The sequence below is a fragment of the Debaryomyces hansenii genome, assembly GCF_000006445.2.
Source record: "Debaryomyces hansenii CBS767 chromosome G complete sequence".
Taxonomy (NCBI): Eukaryota; Fungi; Ascomycota; class Pichiomycetes; order Serinales; family Debaryomycetaceae; genus Debaryomyces; species Debaryomyces hansenii.
This window is the reverse complement of record NC_006049.2, coordinates 133,587-152,800: the sequence shown is the minus strand read 5'-3', so window position 1 is coordinate 152,800 and position 19,214 is coordinate 133,587. Positions and strand designations below refer to the sequence as shown.

At 35.2% G+C, this 19,214-nt stretch overlaps 9 protein-coding genes and 1 non-coding gene across 10 annotated transcripts; 4 read left to right on the top strand and 6 right to left on the bottom strand. All coding sequences in view use genetic code 12, as the record gives it.

Moving 5' to 3' along the window:
* Nucleotides 1–157: 157 nt before the first annotated feature.
* Nucleotides 158–1,279, top strand: DEHA2G01804g (DEHA2G01804p; the record flags this gene model as incomplete). The annotated part of the gene is made up of 1 exon (XM_002770518.1): nt 158–1,279. The coding sequence occupies one exon, from the start codon at nt 158–160 to the stop codon at nt 1,277–1,279; it is 1,122 nt and encodes a 373-aa protein (XP_002770564.1).
* A 62-nt stretch (nt 1,280–1,341) lies between these two features.
* On the bottom strand, nt 1,342–1,414 carry DEHA2G01782r. Its single transcript has one exon. It is a non-coding gene; the product is annotated as a tRNA-Arg (tRNA).
* Nucleotides 1,415–1,731: 317 nt separating this feature from the next.
* On the top strand, nt 1,732–3,117 carry DEHA2G01760g (DEHA2G01760p; the record flags this gene model as incomplete). Its single annotated transcript, XM_002770517.1, has 1 exon — nt 1,732–3,117. One exon carries the CDS (start codon nt 1,732–1,734, stop codon nt 3,115–3,117), a length of 1,386 nt encoding a protein of 461 aa, XP_002770563.1.
* Nucleotides 3,118–3,170: 53 nt separating this feature from the next.
* DEHA2G01738g (DEHA2G01738p) lies at nt 3,171–8,063 on the bottom strand (the record flags this gene model as incomplete). The annotated part of the gene is made up of 1 exon (XM_002770516.1): nt 3,171–8,063. One exon carries the CDS (start codon nt 8,061–8,063, stop codon nt 3,171–3,173), a length of 4,893 nt encoding a protein of 1,630 aa, XP_002770562.1.
* Nucleotides 8,064–8,220: 157 nt separating this feature from the next.
* DEHA2G01716g (DEHA2G01716p) lies at nt 8,221–9,582 on the bottom strand (the record flags this gene model as incomplete). The annotated part of the gene is made up of 1 exon (XM_002770515.1): nt 8,221–9,582. One exon carries the CDS (start codon nt 9,580–9,582, stop codon nt 8,221–8,223), a length of 1,362 nt encoding a protein of 453 aa, XP_002770561.1.
* Nucleotides 9,583–9,783: 201 nt separating this feature from the next.
* DEHA2G01694g (DEHA2G01694p) lies at nt 9,784–11,166 on the top strand (the record flags this gene model as incomplete). Its single annotated transcript, XM_461614.1, has 1 exon — nt 9,784–11,166. The coding sequence occupies one exon, from the start codon at nt 9,784–9,786 to the stop codon at nt 11,164–11,166; it is 1,383 nt and encodes a 460-aa protein (XP_461614.1).
* A 615-nt stretch (nt 11,167–11,781) lies between these two features.
* On the bottom strand, nt 11,782–12,067 carry DEHA2G01672g (DEHA2G01672p; the record flags this gene model as incomplete). Its single annotated transcript, XM_461613.1, has 2 exons — nt 11,782–12,000; nt 12,065–12,067. 2 exons carry the CDS (start codon nt 12,065–12,067, stop codon nt 11,782–11,784), a joined length of 222 nt encoding a protein of 73 aa, XP_461613.2.
* A 631-nt stretch (nt 12,068–12,698) lies between these two features.
* Nucleotides 12,699–13,523, top strand: DEHA2G01650g (DEHA2G01650p; the record flags this gene model as incomplete). The annotated part of the gene is made up of 1 exon (XM_461612.1): nt 12,699–13,523. The coding sequence occupies one exon, from the start codon at nt 12,699–12,701 to the stop codon at nt 13,521–13,523; it is 825 nt and encodes a 274-aa protein (XP_461612.2).
* Nucleotides 13,524–13,587: 64 nt separating this feature from the next.
* On the bottom strand, nt 13,588–15,336 carry DEHA2G01628g (DEHA2G01628p; the record flags this gene model as incomplete). The annotated part of the gene is made up of 1 exon (XM_461611.1): nt 13,588–15,336. One exon carries the CDS (start codon nt 15,334–15,336, stop codon nt 13,588–13,590), a length of 1,749 nt encoding a protein of 582 aa, XP_461611.2.
* Nucleotides 15,337–15,572: 236 nt separating this feature from the next.
* Nucleotides 15,573–19,214, bottom strand: DEHA2G01606g (DEHA2G01606p; the record flags this gene model as incomplete). Its single annotated transcript, XM_461610.1, has 1 exon — nt 15,573–19,214. The coding sequence occupies one exon, from the start codon at nt 19,212–19,214 to the stop codon at nt 15,573–15,575; it is 3,642 nt and encodes a 1,213-aa protein (XP_461610.2).

Here is a 19,214-nt window from a genome sequence, read left to right as displayed (position 1 = left end):
GAAAAAACGACTGTAAACAGAGACGCAACGTATTTATCAAAGACAAACAGCTTATTAACTCGGTCATTGCAAGCAGGATAACTATATTTATATTACAAAAGCGGAGAATATTGTTGAAGCATACCTTGTTAATTATTAATTAATCTATCGTTTAAGTATGGATAATAGCGAAATACGGTTGAAGCCACCGCAAGAAACCTTTGTTGATGAACCATGCTCATTAGATGACATCTCTGTTGATGAATTAGCGTTTGATTTGGAACACGGTTTGAAAGACATTAATAAATTGAATTCTTTCCATGCAATAGCCATATTTAGTTCTTGTTTGCAAGATATAATTAAGCTACAGGCAGACGAATTGCTATTTAAGAAATTTAGAAAGCAACAATTGGAAAAACTCCTGGTAGACATAGATGTTTTATTCGGTGATAGGAAAAATGTATGTGATAATAGTCTGAGGATAGCGACGGAGAAATTACGTAGTCCTTCAGTTTCCCCACCATTAAAATTTGCAAAGCTACATAATAATTTTGAGGAAGCCAACGATGACTTCATAAAGGATATAACACCGGATTCGTTGTTCAATGAAGATAAACTTGGTGATTTTGCATCAAATGGGAATGTTGGAAGCGAAACTTTAGATGATATCGACCCACCATTTATTCCTATCGAAGAATTAATAGAGATCACATCGATTGAAAGAGTCTCTAAACAAATAACGTCGCAAGATTCTGACAGACTACGTACTGAAATAGAGTACCATCTCGCTAATAAAGTTAGTAGCCAAAACGCTCTTTTACTAAAATCGTTTAACTTGGTGAATATTCCAACGTTATCAATCGAACAATTTTTAACGAGAATAAAGACATATTCGTCGTCAACATCGGTTCTGGTATACATACATTCGGTATATTTGATTTTCAAGTTAAGTATTTTACTTGATATTGTTCCTTTAACGGAATTTAATGTTCATCGTTTAATTTTGGCCCTGATTAGGTGTCTGACCAAAAATTTGGAAGACGTATATCAAAAGCAGAAATCATTTGCTACAGTTGGTGGTGTCAGTGTGAAGGACTTATTCAAGATTGAAATGGGATTTCTTTATTTGTGCAACTTTAAGTTGATAACCGGGGAAGAAATCCTTAATACATACTTGAAAGAAGAGTTTACTGAGTTGAGAAAATTTTGCAAGGAAAATATTATCAACGATGAATATAAAAAGGATACCCAAAATGGTAATGGAAATAATGATTCGTTTAGTGCTGAAGATGGTAAATAGTAACTTTCTCATATTTTGATGATATAGATAGAAAATTTAAAAGCAATAGATAAAAAAAAAAGAACCCACGGCGGGAGTCGAACCCGCAATCTTTTGATTAGAAGTCAAACGCGTTAACCATTACGCTACGCAGGCATTTTGTTGTGATAGAGAAATAACTTCTTTCCAGATACACTGACTAGCACTTTACATCAACTTTTATGGTTGGCTTTTTAACATATGGTTAGTTTATGCGTTCTGGTAAAGTGGAATATCTAAGATAGTATTTTGGCTATTTATGCTCTGAAATAATAATCTATGGGATATCTGCAAGTACAATTTTGCACCCTAAAATAGTATGGAGGAATTGCGATAAGAATGATCACACAAAATCGGTTAAACGTGTTTATCTTAATATAAGATTACTATTGACCCTTAAGGGATTCTTGATTTAGCAAGCTGCTTATTCTAAAATGATGTTACTCTTAAGGAATCATCGTAATCCTATCTTAAAACGAATAAATGGTCTGTCGATTAAGCTAGGTTATCATTTTGATATGAAGACTATGAGAACTAACGGTGGTTTACTTATTCCCAGTCAACTAAATAACTTACTAGGAACTTCATGGATTAGACATCATCTTTATACATTGGGACATGACATTGTGAAATTACAACTATACCAGAAGTTTAGCCATTTATTGACTGTCGGAGGTGGGGGGATTATAAAAACGGTTGTTTTCGACTTATCTTCTTTCATAAAGAGGGAATTGAAACCAAACGATATGAATAGCAATACAGCACAACAATTGCGAGATTTAGTCTATTTTGGGTCCAATTCCAATAATTATCCTAGTGAGGTTATGTATGAAAGTCCTAAACTCTCAAATAGGCATAGTATATCTGACTTCAGGTGGTTCTTCATAGCCGTTGGATATATGATTGTATCTCAATCAGAGAACAATATTGAAGATATTACGGATAAGATTGTTAATATTTATATTAATTCTAACAATAATAGAATTATTGAAGATTATAATCAACAAGACGATGCCAGTAACATGAAAATATTAGAATTAATGAAACAATATTACAATAGTGTGCCTATAAATCGTGCTAAATTATATAGTAATGAGCCAAAATTTATTACTATGTTTGAAACAAAAGATTATAAAATTCTGTTACCGCCATTACCAAAGATACATAATAAGGAACTATTGGCTAAATCACTTATGCATAAAGAATTGTACCGAGGTTTGTTGGATTCTAAGCATACGTTCTCTAAAGAGTTAAAGCGGCGGAACATTACATTAGCCCAACGGGCTTACAATATTATAAAGTACGATCTATCATTCTTAGATGGATTGGGTGATTTCTACCTAGCCCGTGAATCGTCAAATTTGCTATACAAGTATCGTGGAAGCCGGAATGATAGCTCACCTATCCAATTTGGAAGGAAATCTTACAATTTGTTACGAACTATACTAGCGACAAATACCTTGCTATCAGAATTAGCATTGGCTTACAATCTTCACAAAGGGTTAGATGATGTTGTGGTTTTCAAATTATTGAGAAAGTCATATGTTCCTCACTTGAACCAATGGAAGAATTCAAACTCAAAATTTGATAATGATGAAGTAAGAGGCTATGAGCAAGAATTTATAGCTGATTATTTTGAACAGTATGTTGGTGCTTTATTTTTGGAGCAGCCTGAGGTTGCGCAGGGATGGATTACAGAAATCTATGAAAATATTTTACTTCTGATATCTGACGTACAAGTGTCAGCTGGAACATCAAGAAACTACGATTATAATGCATGGAGTGTTGATGTAATTGGTAGAAGTTTATATAAACAATGAAAATGCAATTATTATAGATTATTAATATATTAAAATTACACAGATACATATGATCAAAATTTTCTAGCGTCCTTCATAAGAGCAGAAAACCCCCCTTTATTCCTCTTGGGTTTGCCTTTATTCAATTTTTTAATATTTATAAACTTTCCGGAAGTGTCTTGATCACTATCTGAATCATCACTATCTGTCGCTGATGAAGACGACGAGGAGCCTACTTCATCTGTAGTTTCACCATCTGTTGTTTCATCTTTGCTTTTCTTAATATCTTTTGTCACAGGATCTACCGTGGAAGTTGATTCAACATCGGGAACTCCACGCAAAGCCAAATCACTTAACGAAGTTAATATTGGTTTCTTAATATTACCCTTATCCTGATAACTGCTTGGTGTTTCAGGGGTCTTTTGGGGTGATTCTTGAGAAACTGTGGTAGCATAGAGATGGGAACCATCTTCCTTACGTGTTTGAAGTAATTCTTTCTCCTTAGAGGCTGGAGAGAATATTGTTTGGCTTTGATGCAATACATTTGGGTGGGAAAAAGTAGACAAAGGAACAGCAGCCGCAAGACGTGGCCGTTTATTCTCAACGTCCGAATCATTATTTTCAGACTCTGAACTTGGGCTTTCATCAGATGATGATGATGATGAAACATTAGAATATGATCTATTGTGTTTTCTTTTGTTCAGGCCCAATTTCTTTTGCTTAGTTGAATCATCAGCGTCTTTTTTGGCATCTTCTTTACTCAACGCTTCACCACCATGCAATGGCAGCACATCCAGAATAAATGGATTAGACTTAATACTTTCCGCACGTAATTTAATTCTCTCATGTTCATTTGGTTGTTTAGCAATTGAGGATACGTTTGAATAATCCGCAGGGTGCTTATTTCTACGCTCTGCAAATCTAGAACTACCAGCCACATTTAGTGATAAACTTGAATTGGTAAGGGTAATACCGTGAATCTTTGCCAGTTTAGCTGGTGCACTCACTTTAGTCGGTGTACTTGGAGATTTCAGCTTCTCTGGAGATGATGTGTTAGTTTCGGCAGAATTATGCAACTTTGAATCAACTCTCAGAAAAAGATCCTTGAGTTTTGAATCATTAGTTGTATCGGCTCTATGTAACTGATTAGTAGTATTTTTCGTAATTGGAGGTACTAGACCATCGGTTCGAATATTGTTGTTTGAATTTGAGTTTGAATTATTATCTCTAGCGATATTAGAGTCTTGTCGACTAGTTTCAAGTCTTTGCAAATTGAGAGATTGAAAATTTTCCTGATTAGGAAAACCCTTTGGATTAGTATAGCCATTCGTAGCTGAAAACACAACAGTATCTATGTTATTACCACTGCTTGAAACAGGACGGCTGGGATTTGTACCAAGGTTTCTTTTCTTGAAATCAAAGTTATTCACCTTATCATTCGTCAGTTTAGAAGGATCGTATGGAGTGGAATAAACATCTTGAACTCTTTTCTGGATACGATGATCATTGGGCGTAGAATGCGGCAGATATTTACTTTTCAAGAATTCCGTAGTTTTCTCAGGTCCATTTGTAACATTAGATTTAACATATGGATATTTAACGCCAGCATGTTGGCCAGTATTACTTGATCCTATACTTTTGCCTTGATCGGAAACTTTGTCTTCAATATGATTGGTACCTGTAATTTTTTTAGCCCCGTTAATGCTTGCCAGTACAACATTATCATTATTTGATATTTTGTCATTCAAACTAGATATTTTACTGGCGGTGTCGCCAATTATCTTTCTCAGTATTCCTGGATTATGATTACTCATTGCAATATGCTTGTCGTTATGAATATCATTATAATTGACTTTACCTATTACATTGTTCATATTTTGAGAAATATTGTTGTGAATTGGTTTACCCATTGTATTGCCCAAATAACTATGGATACTGTTATCATTGGTCTTATTCGTTGTAGTACTTATATCATTGGAAATATCCATGTCATTTTTACCCATCGCTTTGTTCATATTAGACATACTCTTCTCACTAGCTTTAAAAATTGTGCTACTCAAATTATTAAAAATACCTTTATTATCTGCTTTACTCATTGTATTATTCACAGTACTAGGTATACCCCTATCATTGCTCTTACTTATTGAATTACTAGGAACAGAAGTATTATCATTAGCTTTACTCATTGTATTATTCACAGTACTAGGTATACCCCTATCATTGCTCTTACTTATTGAATTACCAGGAACAGAAGTATTATCATTAGCTTTACTCATTAGATTGTTCATAGTACTAGGTATATCCCTATTATTACTCTTACTTATTGGACTGTTCACATTAGAAATATTTTTAGTTTCGGTTACTTGCAGTAAATTATTCAAAGTACTCGAATTATTCCTATCGCCGGTATTATTAGCGAAATGAGAATTGGAAGTTATATTATTATAACTGATCGGGTAGGAGTTCAAATTAGCATAAATACCTAGGTTGCCCATTTGCTGACATTGCGTGGTTGTTGGCAAAACATCATTATGCTCGGATAGAGTATTCTTACTTTCATTTGATGTTAGTGGTTTGACTACTTGTATGCTATTCTTAGTTTGTTCTTCCTTAGTTGGAGAGCTATGAATTTCTTTATTAGTGTTTGCGTCATTTTTAGGAGAACTGATCAGCTTGGTGGTATTAATCTGAGGTTCTGTTATCCTGTCCTTATGCAGACTGCTAGATTCAATATTATCGCTATCACGTTGAGAAAGTTGTTTAGTATTGTACCTTCCTTTCTTATTTAAAACATTCAATTTTTCATCGAATTGTTTCATTTTTTCAAAAAGTGCTCCTAATTTTGAAGTTCCTGCAAGATCCGTGAAACTTGGTTGAAATCCTTCGGGCGGATAGTGTGGTTTTATTTCTTGTCCATTTGTCTCCATTTCTTCCTTTAGTTGTATGTCATTAGATGAATCAATGTTGATAGATGGCGCCGCTTCTTTCACATGAATTTTGTCGACCACTTCATGTTTTGATTCAGATTGCTTGCCCTTTTTATTGTTATTTGGATCAGTCTTTTTGATATGTTTCACTGGATCTTTCGTGCGTGTATCCCTTGATCCACTAACGGTTTTATTATTATGAAAAGATGAAACTCCATTCGTATTCTTATTTGTTACCTCTTTATTGAAGGCCGATATAGATTTCAAAGAGTTAAATAATTCTGAAGGGTGCGATATATATTTGATGGCATGTCTAGGATCAGAATCTTTAGGATCAGAAATTTCACGGTCAAAACTTTTGGGATCGGAACCTTTCGTCTCAGAACCTTTTGTCTCAGAACCTTTTGTCTCAGAACTTTTCGACTTAATACTGTTTGGTTCGGAACTTTTTGGTTCAGTACTTTTTGGTTCAGTACTTTTTGGTTCAGTACTTTTTGGTTCAGTACTTTTTGGCTCAGAATTTTTTGGCTCAGAATTTTTTGGCTCAGAGCTTTTTGGCTCAGAGCTTTTTGGTTCAGAATTTTTAGGCTCAGAACTTTTCCGCTCAGGACTTTTCGATTCCGAACGTTTCGGATGGGAACTTTTCGAATGAGCACCTTTCTGCGAACCAGAAAGGGAAGTCATAAGATTAGAATCTTTACTGTCTGGATTAGCAATTTTACTTGTCTGAGCCTTCTTTAAAGCTGTTCTTGTCTTCCTTTTGGCTGCAGCCCTCGTCGCCCGTTTTTGTTCTGATGATAAAACGGGGTTCTTGTCAACCATGTCAATTTCAAGGTTTTTCATTAAAGCAGACAAGTTTCTAGATCTGGCTGACTCGTTTTGTGACTTATTTTGTAATCTTGCTGGAATCTTCATACCATTCTTGAAAAGATTCATAATTTCAGTCTTTGTTAAAGTTTCCTCTTGGATACTAGGTGAGTTTTTAATGGTTTCTTCATATAATGAAGCAAGCGGTCTGTCCTCCACTTCATCATCTTTCGATATATTTTCTACCCCTATTTGAAGACTTTTGTCTTTAAAATCTAAGCTGGTTTCATCCGAGTCTAAATCTGAAGATGTTGTCTCTGATCCCCCCATATCAGAGTATAAAGCTCTTGAATAAAGGTAATGTTTACTAGGCTTACTTAATTTTGGTTGACGAATTTCTTCCTTCTCTAACTGCGCATGGGTAGGCATACTTAGCATACCAGAGGTGATACGTTTGTTGCCGGGCAAAGCTTCTTCATTTGGTTTCGTAGAGGAGCTCTTTTTCTGCGGAATTGAACGATCATCACCAATGTCTGGTGGAGGTAAAGAAATATTGGTCTCAGTAATATCCTCTATATCCAGATTTTGAGTCTTAGGAGGTGATGAATTATTTTTGCGTTTTTTCGAAACATTTAATTGTGGGGTTAAAGGAATAACAGGCACCTTAGGCTCTATAAACGATTCATTCCTCGATGACCAAACTGTCCGTCTCGCATGTTTTGAAGGAATATTTGTATCTGTCAGATCAAAATACTCCTTAGTTCGCTTACGACTACTGGTCGGAAACGTAGAATCCTGAGTAAGTACAGGTGCAGGTGGGTAAATAGGAGTACTCTGGGTCTGTTTGTTCAAGTCAACTAATCTCATTACCGCTGGTGTGCTATCAGCTGCAATCATCAGCAGCTGATTGAAGGTAGTATGATTGCTCAAATTTTGAAGTTCGTTTTCCACAATCACTCTAATGATATCCCCAGAATTTAATGCTTCACCTGCTTCAAAATCTGGATCTAAATCACATCTATCATCATCCTGAAGACTCATTATAGCTAACTTATCATCATCAGGATAAAGCTTAGCATATCTTTTTGTAAGCTCATCACATACTTTACCTAAATCTGAATCTGAGTCTGCCAAGTGCAAAAATCTTCTACTCTGACTAGAATCTAGATTTGAAGACGGAACATCTGAAAATTGTATAGGAACAAGAACAACTTTCAACTTCAACTTCGCCATTTTCAGGTTCTATTCCTTTCTACTTCAATGCTTTAGAATAACACTTCCTCTGTATGATCAGATTAATATATGAAATTACGCGCTCATTAAAAAAACATCCTCTGAAACAGGGCACGTGAAAATGGTTACTATGGTTAAAAGGTATATAGGAGCCATACTATTTAAAATAAGGATCATCACTAAGCATCAGTCTAGCCTCTTCTATATCTAACAATTTGGCTTTAGAGATGTTTTCATCATCTAAGTGATGAATATTTGGGTCAAGAATATTATCTAGATTTGGTTGTTCCCACTTAGGTGACCAACTAACGATTTCACCGTCCATGGTACCGCAGTAATATGTAGCAGAAAAAGGGCCGGCATTCACCATAGATGATGTTCTGCCTGAGTTCTTTGTACCTTTCCTCGTAAGCCTGGAAACTAATTTACCATCGATTGTTCTGAAGATGAAGATATCACCATTGTCGGAGGGAAACAAAAGATATTGTAATTCGGATTCATGTTTGGGACTTAATATGAGAGGTATAGTTTGCGGGTATTTGTTTCTAGTCAAGGGCCCGAAGTTTATTAGCTTGTTAACAGGAGGTGCCAATGTAGAAACCATGTCCCACACTCGTACCTTATCGTCATTTCCAGCAGTGAAAAGAGTGTGTCCCGCTTCATCCCACACCAATCCGTTTACAGGGCCCAGGTGGGCTTTCACAGACGGCTGGGTAAGATTAGTGAAGGTAAGTGACAGTTCAGCCGTACTGGTCCTGAGCATATCAAGTCGACACAAACAACTCTTGCTTCTTCGTATGTCCCATATTTTTACTTCACCATCAAAACCACCCGACGCTAACAAGTTGGGGTCTTGTGGATGCCACTTGACACATAATGTTTTTCCCTTGTGTCCGTGCAATGTATGGGCACTCGATGTGGATCTCAAATCAAGTAGCCTCAAAAAAGGCTGGTCACTAGCTACTGCGACTAAAGCACTAGCGGTCATATTGTTAGCCGAGTGGCCACATATATCGAATGAGTATACTCGGTTGTCCATATCGAATACGTGAACTGGGGTCAATTCATTGGTATCCCAAATTTTAACAGTATGATCGAATGAGCTTGAAACAAACATCCCCGTATCAAATGGCCACCATTGAATACAAGAAACACCAAACGTATGTGCTGCTCTCCTTGGGATTGTTGCCACATTCTGGAAAGTTGATACAGGATTATCGTAGTCATAATTATCATAAGTTTGCCCTGCAAGCGATGTATCCTGAGCGTCCTCCTGAGTATCCTGAAACTTCAAATCCCATAATTTAATGGATGAATCTGCACACGAGCTTAATAAGAACTGATAATCATTTTTTTCCAATGATAAACTATTCACAGCAGCATTAGCATGGCAGTTGCTCGGGAAGACATCTGTTCTAGCCGCTTGATGAAGTCCCGTGTAAAATGATTCGGAGATGGCAGTTGCAAACTCCAAAGGGCTTATTTTCCTTACAGCCCTATCAAATATCAATGATTGCATGACATGCCTTAGAATTGTATCCCAAATAGATTTTTATAAAATATAGATCAATATGCTAAATTAGTATGATAAAAGGCATGAAATCTATCAAGTATCATATTCCTGCATATATTTGAAGGTTTAAATTTTTTTCTGTTCACTTGGACGGACGTAAATTGAAATATTCTTCATTCGAACAGATACAAAAGTTCCGTAGACAAAATGTTGGATATTAACGCATTCCTTGTGGAAAAGGGTGGTGAACCAGAAAAAATCAAAGAATCGCAAAAGAAAAGAGGTGACTCTATTGAAATTGTTGATGAAATTATTGCAGATTATAAGGACTGGACCAAGATTAGATTTGACTTAGATGCTTTAAACAAAGAATTGAATGCTCTTCAAAAGCAAATTGGTCAAAAGTTTAAGGCCAAGGAAGATGCTGGTGATTTATTAGCACAGAAGGATAAGCTTGTTGCTGATAAAAAATCTTTTATTGAACAAGAGCAAAAGGCCGATGCTGATTTGCGTAATAAGGTTAATCAAGTAGGTAACCTTGTTCATAAATCAGTTGTTGAATCACAAGATGAAGATAACAATGAATTAGTTAGAACTTGGAAGCCAGAATCTCTTGCTGAAATTGGTTCAATTGCATCTTGTACTGGTGCTGAAGCCAAATTATCACATCACGAAATTTTGTTGAGATTGGATGGTTACGATCCTGAAAGAGGTGTAAGAATAGTTGGACACCGTGGTTATTTCTTAAGAAACTATGGTGTTTTCTTAAACCAAGCCTTAATCAACTATGGTTTGAGTTTCTTAGCTAAGAATGATTACACTCCTTTGCAAGCTCCAGTTATGATGAATAAAGAAGTCATGGCCAAGACTGCCCAATTATCTCAATTCGACGAAGAATTATATAAAGTTATGGATGGTGACGATGAAAAATACTTAATTGCTACTTCTGAACAACCAATTTCTGCTTACCACGCTGGTGAATGGTTTGAATCTCCTCAAGAACAATTACCAGTCAGATATGCGGGTTACTCCTCATGTTTCCGTAGAGAAGCTGGTTCTCATGGTAAGGATGCTTGGGGTATTTTCAGAGTCCATGCTTTCGAAAAGATCGAACAATTCGTTTTGACTGAACCAGAAAAGTCTTGGGAAGAATTCGACAGAATGATTGGTTTATCGGAAGAATTTTACAAATCTTTGGGTTTACCATACAGGGTTGTAGGTATTGTCTCTGGAGAATTAAACAACGCAGCTGCTAAGAAGTACGACTTAGAAGCATGGTTCCCGTTCCAAAAGGAATATAAGGAATTAGTCTCTTGTTCTAACTGTACCGATTATCAATCGCGTAACTTGGAAATTAGATGTGGTATTAAGCAACAGAACCAAACCGAGAAGAAGTACGTTCATTGTTTGAACTCCACTTTATCAGCCACCCAAAGAGCTTTATGTTGTATTTTAGAAAACTACCAAACTGAAGACGGGTTAGTTATTCCAGAAGTTTTAAGAAGATATATTCCTGGTGAACCTGAATTCATTCCATTTGTTAAGGAATTGCCAAAGAACTCAACTTCAAATAAGAAGAACAAGAAATAATTCTTCTAAATAGATATAGTTAGTAGCTTTACATAATTTCACGGATTAAACTGATTTCGGTACTGTAGGGTAAAATATTACACTGAGGCTCATTTAAGTGAACTGTAACAATAGTTCAAGTTGAGAAACAGCTTCTCGTTATTCACAATTTGGGACTTTTCAACTCATACCCAAATAAATAATTGATCTCTCCTACTGGGCATATAATCTCTAGTCATGCTGTATTAACATCCTTACCTAGGATCTAGTCTTTATCTTCGGTGACTAAATCAAAATACAGTACTAGTCGATAATCAGTGCGGCGAACTCCAGCCGTACCTAGATTTTGTAAATAAGAACATTATGCGGTATGAGGTTAAGCTAGACATACTAAATTGAGGAATGTCTTTCTAAGACCTAAATTACAAACTAAGAAGTTTCAAAAGCTATGTTTTTTTTAAAGAATACCTTAAATCAAATTTTGTTCCCCTTGTATTCAAGTGATCTACACAAATTGTAAACAGACTAAAATTTCATTCGTAAGGGAGTATTAAAACGTAAAACTGAAAAATTTTTCTAAACACATTTATAGCAATAAAATCTATGAGACTGATATGAATAATTATGTTAATTTGTTCAACCTAAAGCAGCACCCAAACATTCTTCTGCACAACAACAACAGATTATAGCAGCACAACATCCACAGAACGCAGAGCAACATCCCCCTCCCAGCTTTTGAGGTTTTTGCTGGACATACATTGGTTGTTGCTGTTGTTGGTAATATCCCTGTGGAGGGCCTTGTTGGTAGTAACCTTGTGGTGGGCCTTGCTGAGGTGGACCTTGTTGATAATACGACTATATTTCGTTAGTATTCCTACTCAACTCATTATTATCTTTTCCTGTTCCAATCTAAACTTACCATTTTCTCAAATTACAATTGTTATTTAAATTTCTATCGCTTCAAGTTGATTTTGACGAAAATAAAATGTGTTTTTATTGAATAATTCATTTATTGTTCTGTTTCACGTCAAAGATAGTTTATTGTAAAACCTCGGTCATGTGATTTTTCTTCTCTACTTTTGATGATCTAACCACTACATTAAAGAGACCAAGACGAAGTCGACTTAAATCTATAATTAGCATCATAGTTAATGATTAGAGATGGAAGATGGTCATATGGTCATATGGTCATACGGTCATACGGTTCATTTGGTTATTTCAACTGCTTGGTTTCATGCATATACCATGGAAAATTGAGAATAGCTGTGCAAAAGTACGAAGGGTTACAATAGGGTCAAGGTACAGGCTATGACTAAAATATGGTAATGATTGAGGTATCGAATGGAATTTCCAGATTTTCCAAATATAATGCAGAGAATATAGGCTGTGCTTCGACGGACGTAACAAGTCTAATACATGTCGTGTTAGTGTTCCAATGCGATTAAATGCGCGACATTACTTGATCCGGTTTTTTATAGGCATCGCTCATTGCGCATCGTACTAGATAAGCTCCACCAAATTAAATACTAGCTGTAGAGCTGAAATAGGTATATATGATGGATTTTGTATATGCTCCACCGCCACCACCGCCTCCTAAGAAATCTGGTTCTAACAATTCTAACAATTCTAATATCCGAGGGAACCTAGATAAAAGGAATCCGAATCCTAATAATCGATTCAATAATGACCCAGTGAGAGAGGATAGATCAACACTGCAAGATCCAAATGCTTTGGGAGATTTACCAACGTACTTGCCGAATAGTTCAAATGATACAAATGAATTGGAGCACAAAGAAGGAAGTGAAGATGAAGAGGGAGTTTTAGCACACGACTGTCCGGAAACCCAAGGCAAATCAAATGAACCTGTATTTATACCAGGGACAAATATAACCTTGGAGACCGAGGAGGATATTAATAAATGGATAGAAGAAAGAAAAAAGAAATGGCCGTCAAGACGGAATATAGAAGAAAAGGAGAAAAGCCGTCAAGGGCAGGAAAATACGTCCACGAATCCAAAGAAAAGAATTAATGAAACAAGTGGTACGCAGAATACCAAGAAGCCGAAGAATATATGTAAGTTCTATCAAAATAACAAAAGATGCAAATTTGGGAATAAATGTAAAAATCTTCACGAATCTACAGGAACTGGTGGAGTGAAGCCTTCACAAAATACTAAAACTATTAACAATATACTGGTTGTGATACCCCAAAGATTCAAAAATGAGATGTATCTAAATGAGAAAGATACAAATACGCATCCATTGCTATTCAAGATGCTAGTACAAAAGGATCATTATGAGAATGAAAATAGCAAAGTTTTGGAATTTTTAGAGTTTCTAAATGAAAAAGGTCTAATTGACCACGATGTGACAATATAAACATCTGTTACGTATATAAATATTTCTAGGCATATTAAAGCATATCTAAGGCATAATAAATTATTCAGTGATCACTGTTTTTTAATTGTTTTGTAGCATCTAACATAACGCTGCATTGGTTCCCAATCTCGGCCAATTTTCCAAGAACTAAGTCATTTCCTTCTCCGAAGCCATAAATAGAATAACGCAACCCCACATCTTTACAGAAATCAATAACAAATGGCTGAACGTTTCTGAAATTATGTCTTGGTAATCTTGGAAACAAATGGTGAATTGCCTGAAATTGCAATCCACCATGAAGAAAATCCAACCATTCAGGACAATCAACATCCATTGTCGTCCTGAGTTGTCTCAGAGGGAAGCTTTCGCTAACACCCAAATCTGATGTTGACATTGCAAAATGTGATAAAGTGATTTGAACGTGAACTATCATTGTGGTTATGTGACTAACCATAACATATGCAAATCTATCCGAGTTCAGTTCAATTGACTTGAATACCAATAAGTAGAAAAACCAATAAAAGAAAAATGATAAGCCGACTAATTCAAAGTATCTGAACCATGCAGCTTTCCCATGGCGAGGGCCATCACCAAAAATTAAATGCAGCCACGATAACCTATATAAATTAAATCTTCCAAAACATAATATAGGATAATACAAATATTCCTGTATACGTATCATCTTTTTTGCTACCACATCTAGAGGTAGATATTTCTCATAGTAAGTCGAGTAAACGTCTTCGAATAATCTAACGCTGACAGCAAAGAAAGGTAAATGTTGAATATCTGGATCATGTACCGGATCGTTAGTAATCAAATGATGAACATTATGATTTCTCTTCCACCACCCTAAACTTAGACCACCAAACCAGTCTGCAATTAGCATCCCAAATATATTATCTATTTGATAATTATGTGTAATGGAAACATGACCGGCATCATGGGCAATAAAAGTCATCTGTTGCCATGCCATTCCCATGAAAAAGGCACTTAATTTTAAATAGCCCAATTTAAAGAATGAAAAGGAATAAAGGAATAAACTTCCAATTTTAATCAATTCTCTAACATACAGAAAATAATGACACTGATAAAACCCATTCTTTATAACTATCTCATGTAACTCATTATATTTGTCTCGCAACATCTGTTGTGTTTTATAATCCAATGCAGGTAGACTCAATATATCTTTCTGAGATAATGTATTATCATAATTAGTTACGAGTAATTTGGGGTCTATAATTGTCTGGTCAGTCAAAATAGGGAAAATTTCGTCTTTGTTTTTCAAGTCAATCACAGATATGTTCTGAGCTACTTTAGGTTCGACATATCCTTTTGGATATCCTAATCCTTTATACGAACCCGCTGTTTCTTTCTTACTTTTGGGTAAACTTGATTTAGCTTCGCTCAAGTCAATCGAATTTGATGAGCTTGCCGAAGACATTAATTCACAATCTGAAGCGTCTGTGCTTGATTCATCTATTTTACTCTCCAATGTTGACTCTTTATTTACTTTATTATAAGGATATACTGCACCTTGAATTGGTGGTAACAAATTCTCCCAATAATAATTAATTTCTCCAATCTTCCAATATTTGAACATCCTGACTGCTTCTAAACTATGATAAGCATGCATTTCATCTGTTGCATCTCTTCCAATCATATGATGGACAGCTTTATCCCCACCCGGATGTTTTGACAACCACGATGTCAAATCTAACACGTAGTTCTTATAGATAATGATTGCTCTTCCATCTGCTATCAAGTCTATAATATTGGTACGGGTTAATATCTTTGGCTGCCTGTTTGAGCTCATATTATAAGACGAAAAAATCAAATGATTAACTAAAGTAAGAAAGAAGTAGAGCTACCTGTCTATTTTGGTATTTTTTTCAGATCTCGCGTATAAAAAAAAATCATCAGATTGGAACGCTAAACAATAACAAAGCTCCATTAAGCTTGGAGTAAGATTCTACATGTAGTATTATCTAATCACTAATTATTAGAACTTGTTGATTCATTTAATATTCACCTAGTTAATATGAATGAAAATTAGTGCTGTTGCTGGCCTTCAACAAACGACATAGCCTCCTCTCTATTTATCTCAGAAACGGTACTAACTTTGTTGCTAAACATTACACCGTAGAATTTATCGGCCACCTGTAACATTTCTGGCCTGAATGTAGTACAAATGAATTGTGCCTTGTTAGATAAAGAGTTGATCATAGCTGCAACTGCAGTTCTATATTGCGTATCCAAATTTGCATCAATTTCATCAAATAAATAGAATGGAGCGGGATCACATTTTTGAATGGCTAAAATAAGCGCTATAGCGCATAGCGATTTTTGACCACCAGAGAACTGCTCAATTCTTTGTTGCTCATCATTCTTGGAGTTAAATGAGGCGGAAATAGAAACACCAACATAGTTATCAATATTCTGCGCTTCATCTATACTGTGTTCGTCGGAACTTCTCATAATTTCGTCTTCATCTTCTTCATCATTTCTATTCAAGCTTTGATCTTTCTTCTGCATAATCAAGTTACCGACTCCAGCTGGAACTAATTTCTCAAAGATTTCATGAAAGCTTTTTGCAACTTGTTTGAAACTTTGAGTAATAGCTTCATCCTTTTGAGTCTCCAAACTAGTAATCAAGTTTTCTATAGATTCCCGTGATTTCTCTAATTCTTTTCTTCTTTCCATCAATTCATCACGTTGTTTGGTGAATGTGTGATATTGTTCCATTGCCTTTTTATTAATATGGGAATATTTGGAAAGGTTATCGTTCACATTAGTCAATTTTTTCAATAACTGATCAGAATTGAATTTATCATAGATAGACTGCTGGAATGCTTCTTCCGGAAGAACACCCAACTCCAGGATTTTTCTTTGAATTTCATCACGACGTGCAACTAAAATAGCTTTCTTCGATAAATTCTTCTCTGTTGTTTTAGAAAATTTTTCCAATTTTTTCATTATTAAGATTTGTTGATCGTTTGCCTTCTTCAATAACGAATCACTTTTCGTTATTTCATCACTGACATTATTGAATTCATCTGTTGCCGATTGGTTCTTGGATTCTGCCGTATCTAATTGAATAGTCAAATATTCCAATTCCTTTTCTAATTCGTGGACTTGGTTTTTGATTAATTTAGAATTAGGAGCTTCACGATCTTTAATCAATTTTAAAAGATGCGGTTTGTAGTTATCTGTTAATTCTGATCCGAATTTAGAGATCTTAGCTTCTATGTCAGACAATTTTGTAACAGTTCTATCCAACTTATTCTCGCATTCGGATATCTTTGCACTGAGACTCTGCAATTCATTTGTTTCATTGCTAGATAAAGATTGAGTGAAATCTGATTTTAGTTCTTCGTGATGCTGATTTAAAATCGTAGACAAATTACCTCTGATTGTACGGACTGCTTCTATATTCGTAATCAATGAGTTTAATTCTTGGTCAGCATTATACTTCTTATTTTGTAATTGAGCCAATTCTGTTTTCAAAGGTTCTTTCGTAGATAATTTCTTATCTAACTCGCGAGCCTTATATTGCAATTCATTGTTGTATGACGTGAGTTCTCTATTGACGTTTTCAATATCTTGAACGCATTTCTTCAAATCTTGTTCAGTCTTATAAATCTCGTTTCTCTTTTTGGCTTGTGTTTTTAAAGCATCAAGACGTGAATTTTTATAATCTCTGTAACCACCACTTAATACACCCTTCGTTTCCGCCCTGTCACCATCCAACGTAATTGCATTCACTTTGAAAGCTCTTGCCAATTCTGATCCTTTTTGTAAGTCATTACATACAATTGTTTTAGCAAATACCTGTCTGATAGCTCGTCCAACTTTCTCATCATTAAATTTTAGTTTCTTGATTAGAGGTATACATTGATGTTCTGACCCATCTGGGTATTCAATATTTATAGGGCTTAACCTATTCAATGGCATAAATGTAACCCTACCTGCTTTGGACCTATTCAATTCATCCATGATCAAGGATGCCGTTTTATCGTTATCAACAACAACATGGAATAAAGCATTTCCTGCAATAACTTCCACCGCAGTTTTGTATTTATCACTAACACTAAATAAGTCTGCTAATGGTCCATAAACCGAATCCTCTAAATGCAATTTTTTTACGATTGAATTAACAGAACTGAGACCTTGTGATTGTGCTCTATCCATTGTCTGGTTAACCAAGTAATTCGCATTATCCAAATCATGATTGAGCGAGTCTTGAATACTTTTCAATCTTATTTCATCACGCCAGAACGACTTTCTTTGATCTGTTAATTCAGTTATCTTAATCTTTAAGTCGTTCATTGACTCTTGCAATTCTTCAATAATTTGGCCTTGTTTATCATCGCTAAGAAATTCATTAATCTCTTCAATGCGTTTGTTATATTCAAATATTTCTTCTCTTTCAGAATTAGCTTGGAAATCCAACTTATTCATTATGTCATCTTTTATTTCCAACTCTTTGGACGTCTCTGATATCTGTTCCTTTAACCACCTATCTCTTTCTTCCTTGGACGTGAATTTAAGAAATCGATTTTGCTTCGAATACAACGCCCTCTGTTTTGTAATCAAATTAAATAACTTGTTCTTGATTTTCGATTCCTTCTTCTGGTATTTCTGTAAGTTTGGTGTGAAATGAGAAATTTTATCTTCATGATGTTTGATTAAATTTTGGTAGTGTTGTATTGAATCATGATAATTCGTTTGTTCTTCTTTTTGGATATTAATAGTCGAGTGTAATTCATCAAGTTTAACCTTTTTATCCGCTATAACTTTCAATAAGTGATTGTAATCTGAGTCTGTTTGATCTTTGTCCAATCCAGTAACTTTCAAGGAAATTTTCAACTGACTAATAGAATCGGTAAGTTGCTGACATATCTTTTCCCGCTTATCTAATTCCTCTAGATCTTGCTGGGATTCAGATAGCAAATTACTATACGTCTCATCAATAGATTCTACTTGAGTATTTAAGTCATTCAATTCTCTGTCAAACAAGTTGAATTCAAATATTTTTTTCGATTTCTCCAATCCTTGGAATTCTTTCAAATCTTTCGATTCAATTTGTAAATCTGATATTCTCTCGTCGACTGAATGTAAAGTTTCATCTATTCTCTGCTTTTTATAATTGGAATTATTCATTTCTTTCATCGACTCCTTCAATTTGGTTTCAAATACCTTAGCACCACTGACCTCTTTTAGTAATGCTAGTCTTTCAGAATCCTTTGAATTCGTTAATGCGGTGATACGGCCTTGAGGCACAATGTAATACGGGTTTGATCTGGAAAATCCAGCACTCTCCAACAAATTCATTATATCTGATCTTGTTGCCGATTTATTATCTAACGAATAATCATCCTTTTTCAACCCTATTGTTCTTCTAATAGAAACCTCATCTTTGGCAATAGGGAATCTACGATCTGTGTTGTCGAATACAATTTCAACATATGCTGACATTACAGTTCCTGAACCTTCATGGATAAGCCCCTGTCTTTCTTCACGAGTCATATGTGTGTATGCATCTGATAATACAAACCTAATTGCAGCAAAGAAATTAGATTTCCCTGACCCATTTCGTCCAACCACAACGTTATGCTGTGGTGATACAAGATCAATTACCGTTGTATTTTTATACGTCTTGAAGCCTTGAATTATAATTCTCTTTATGTGCAT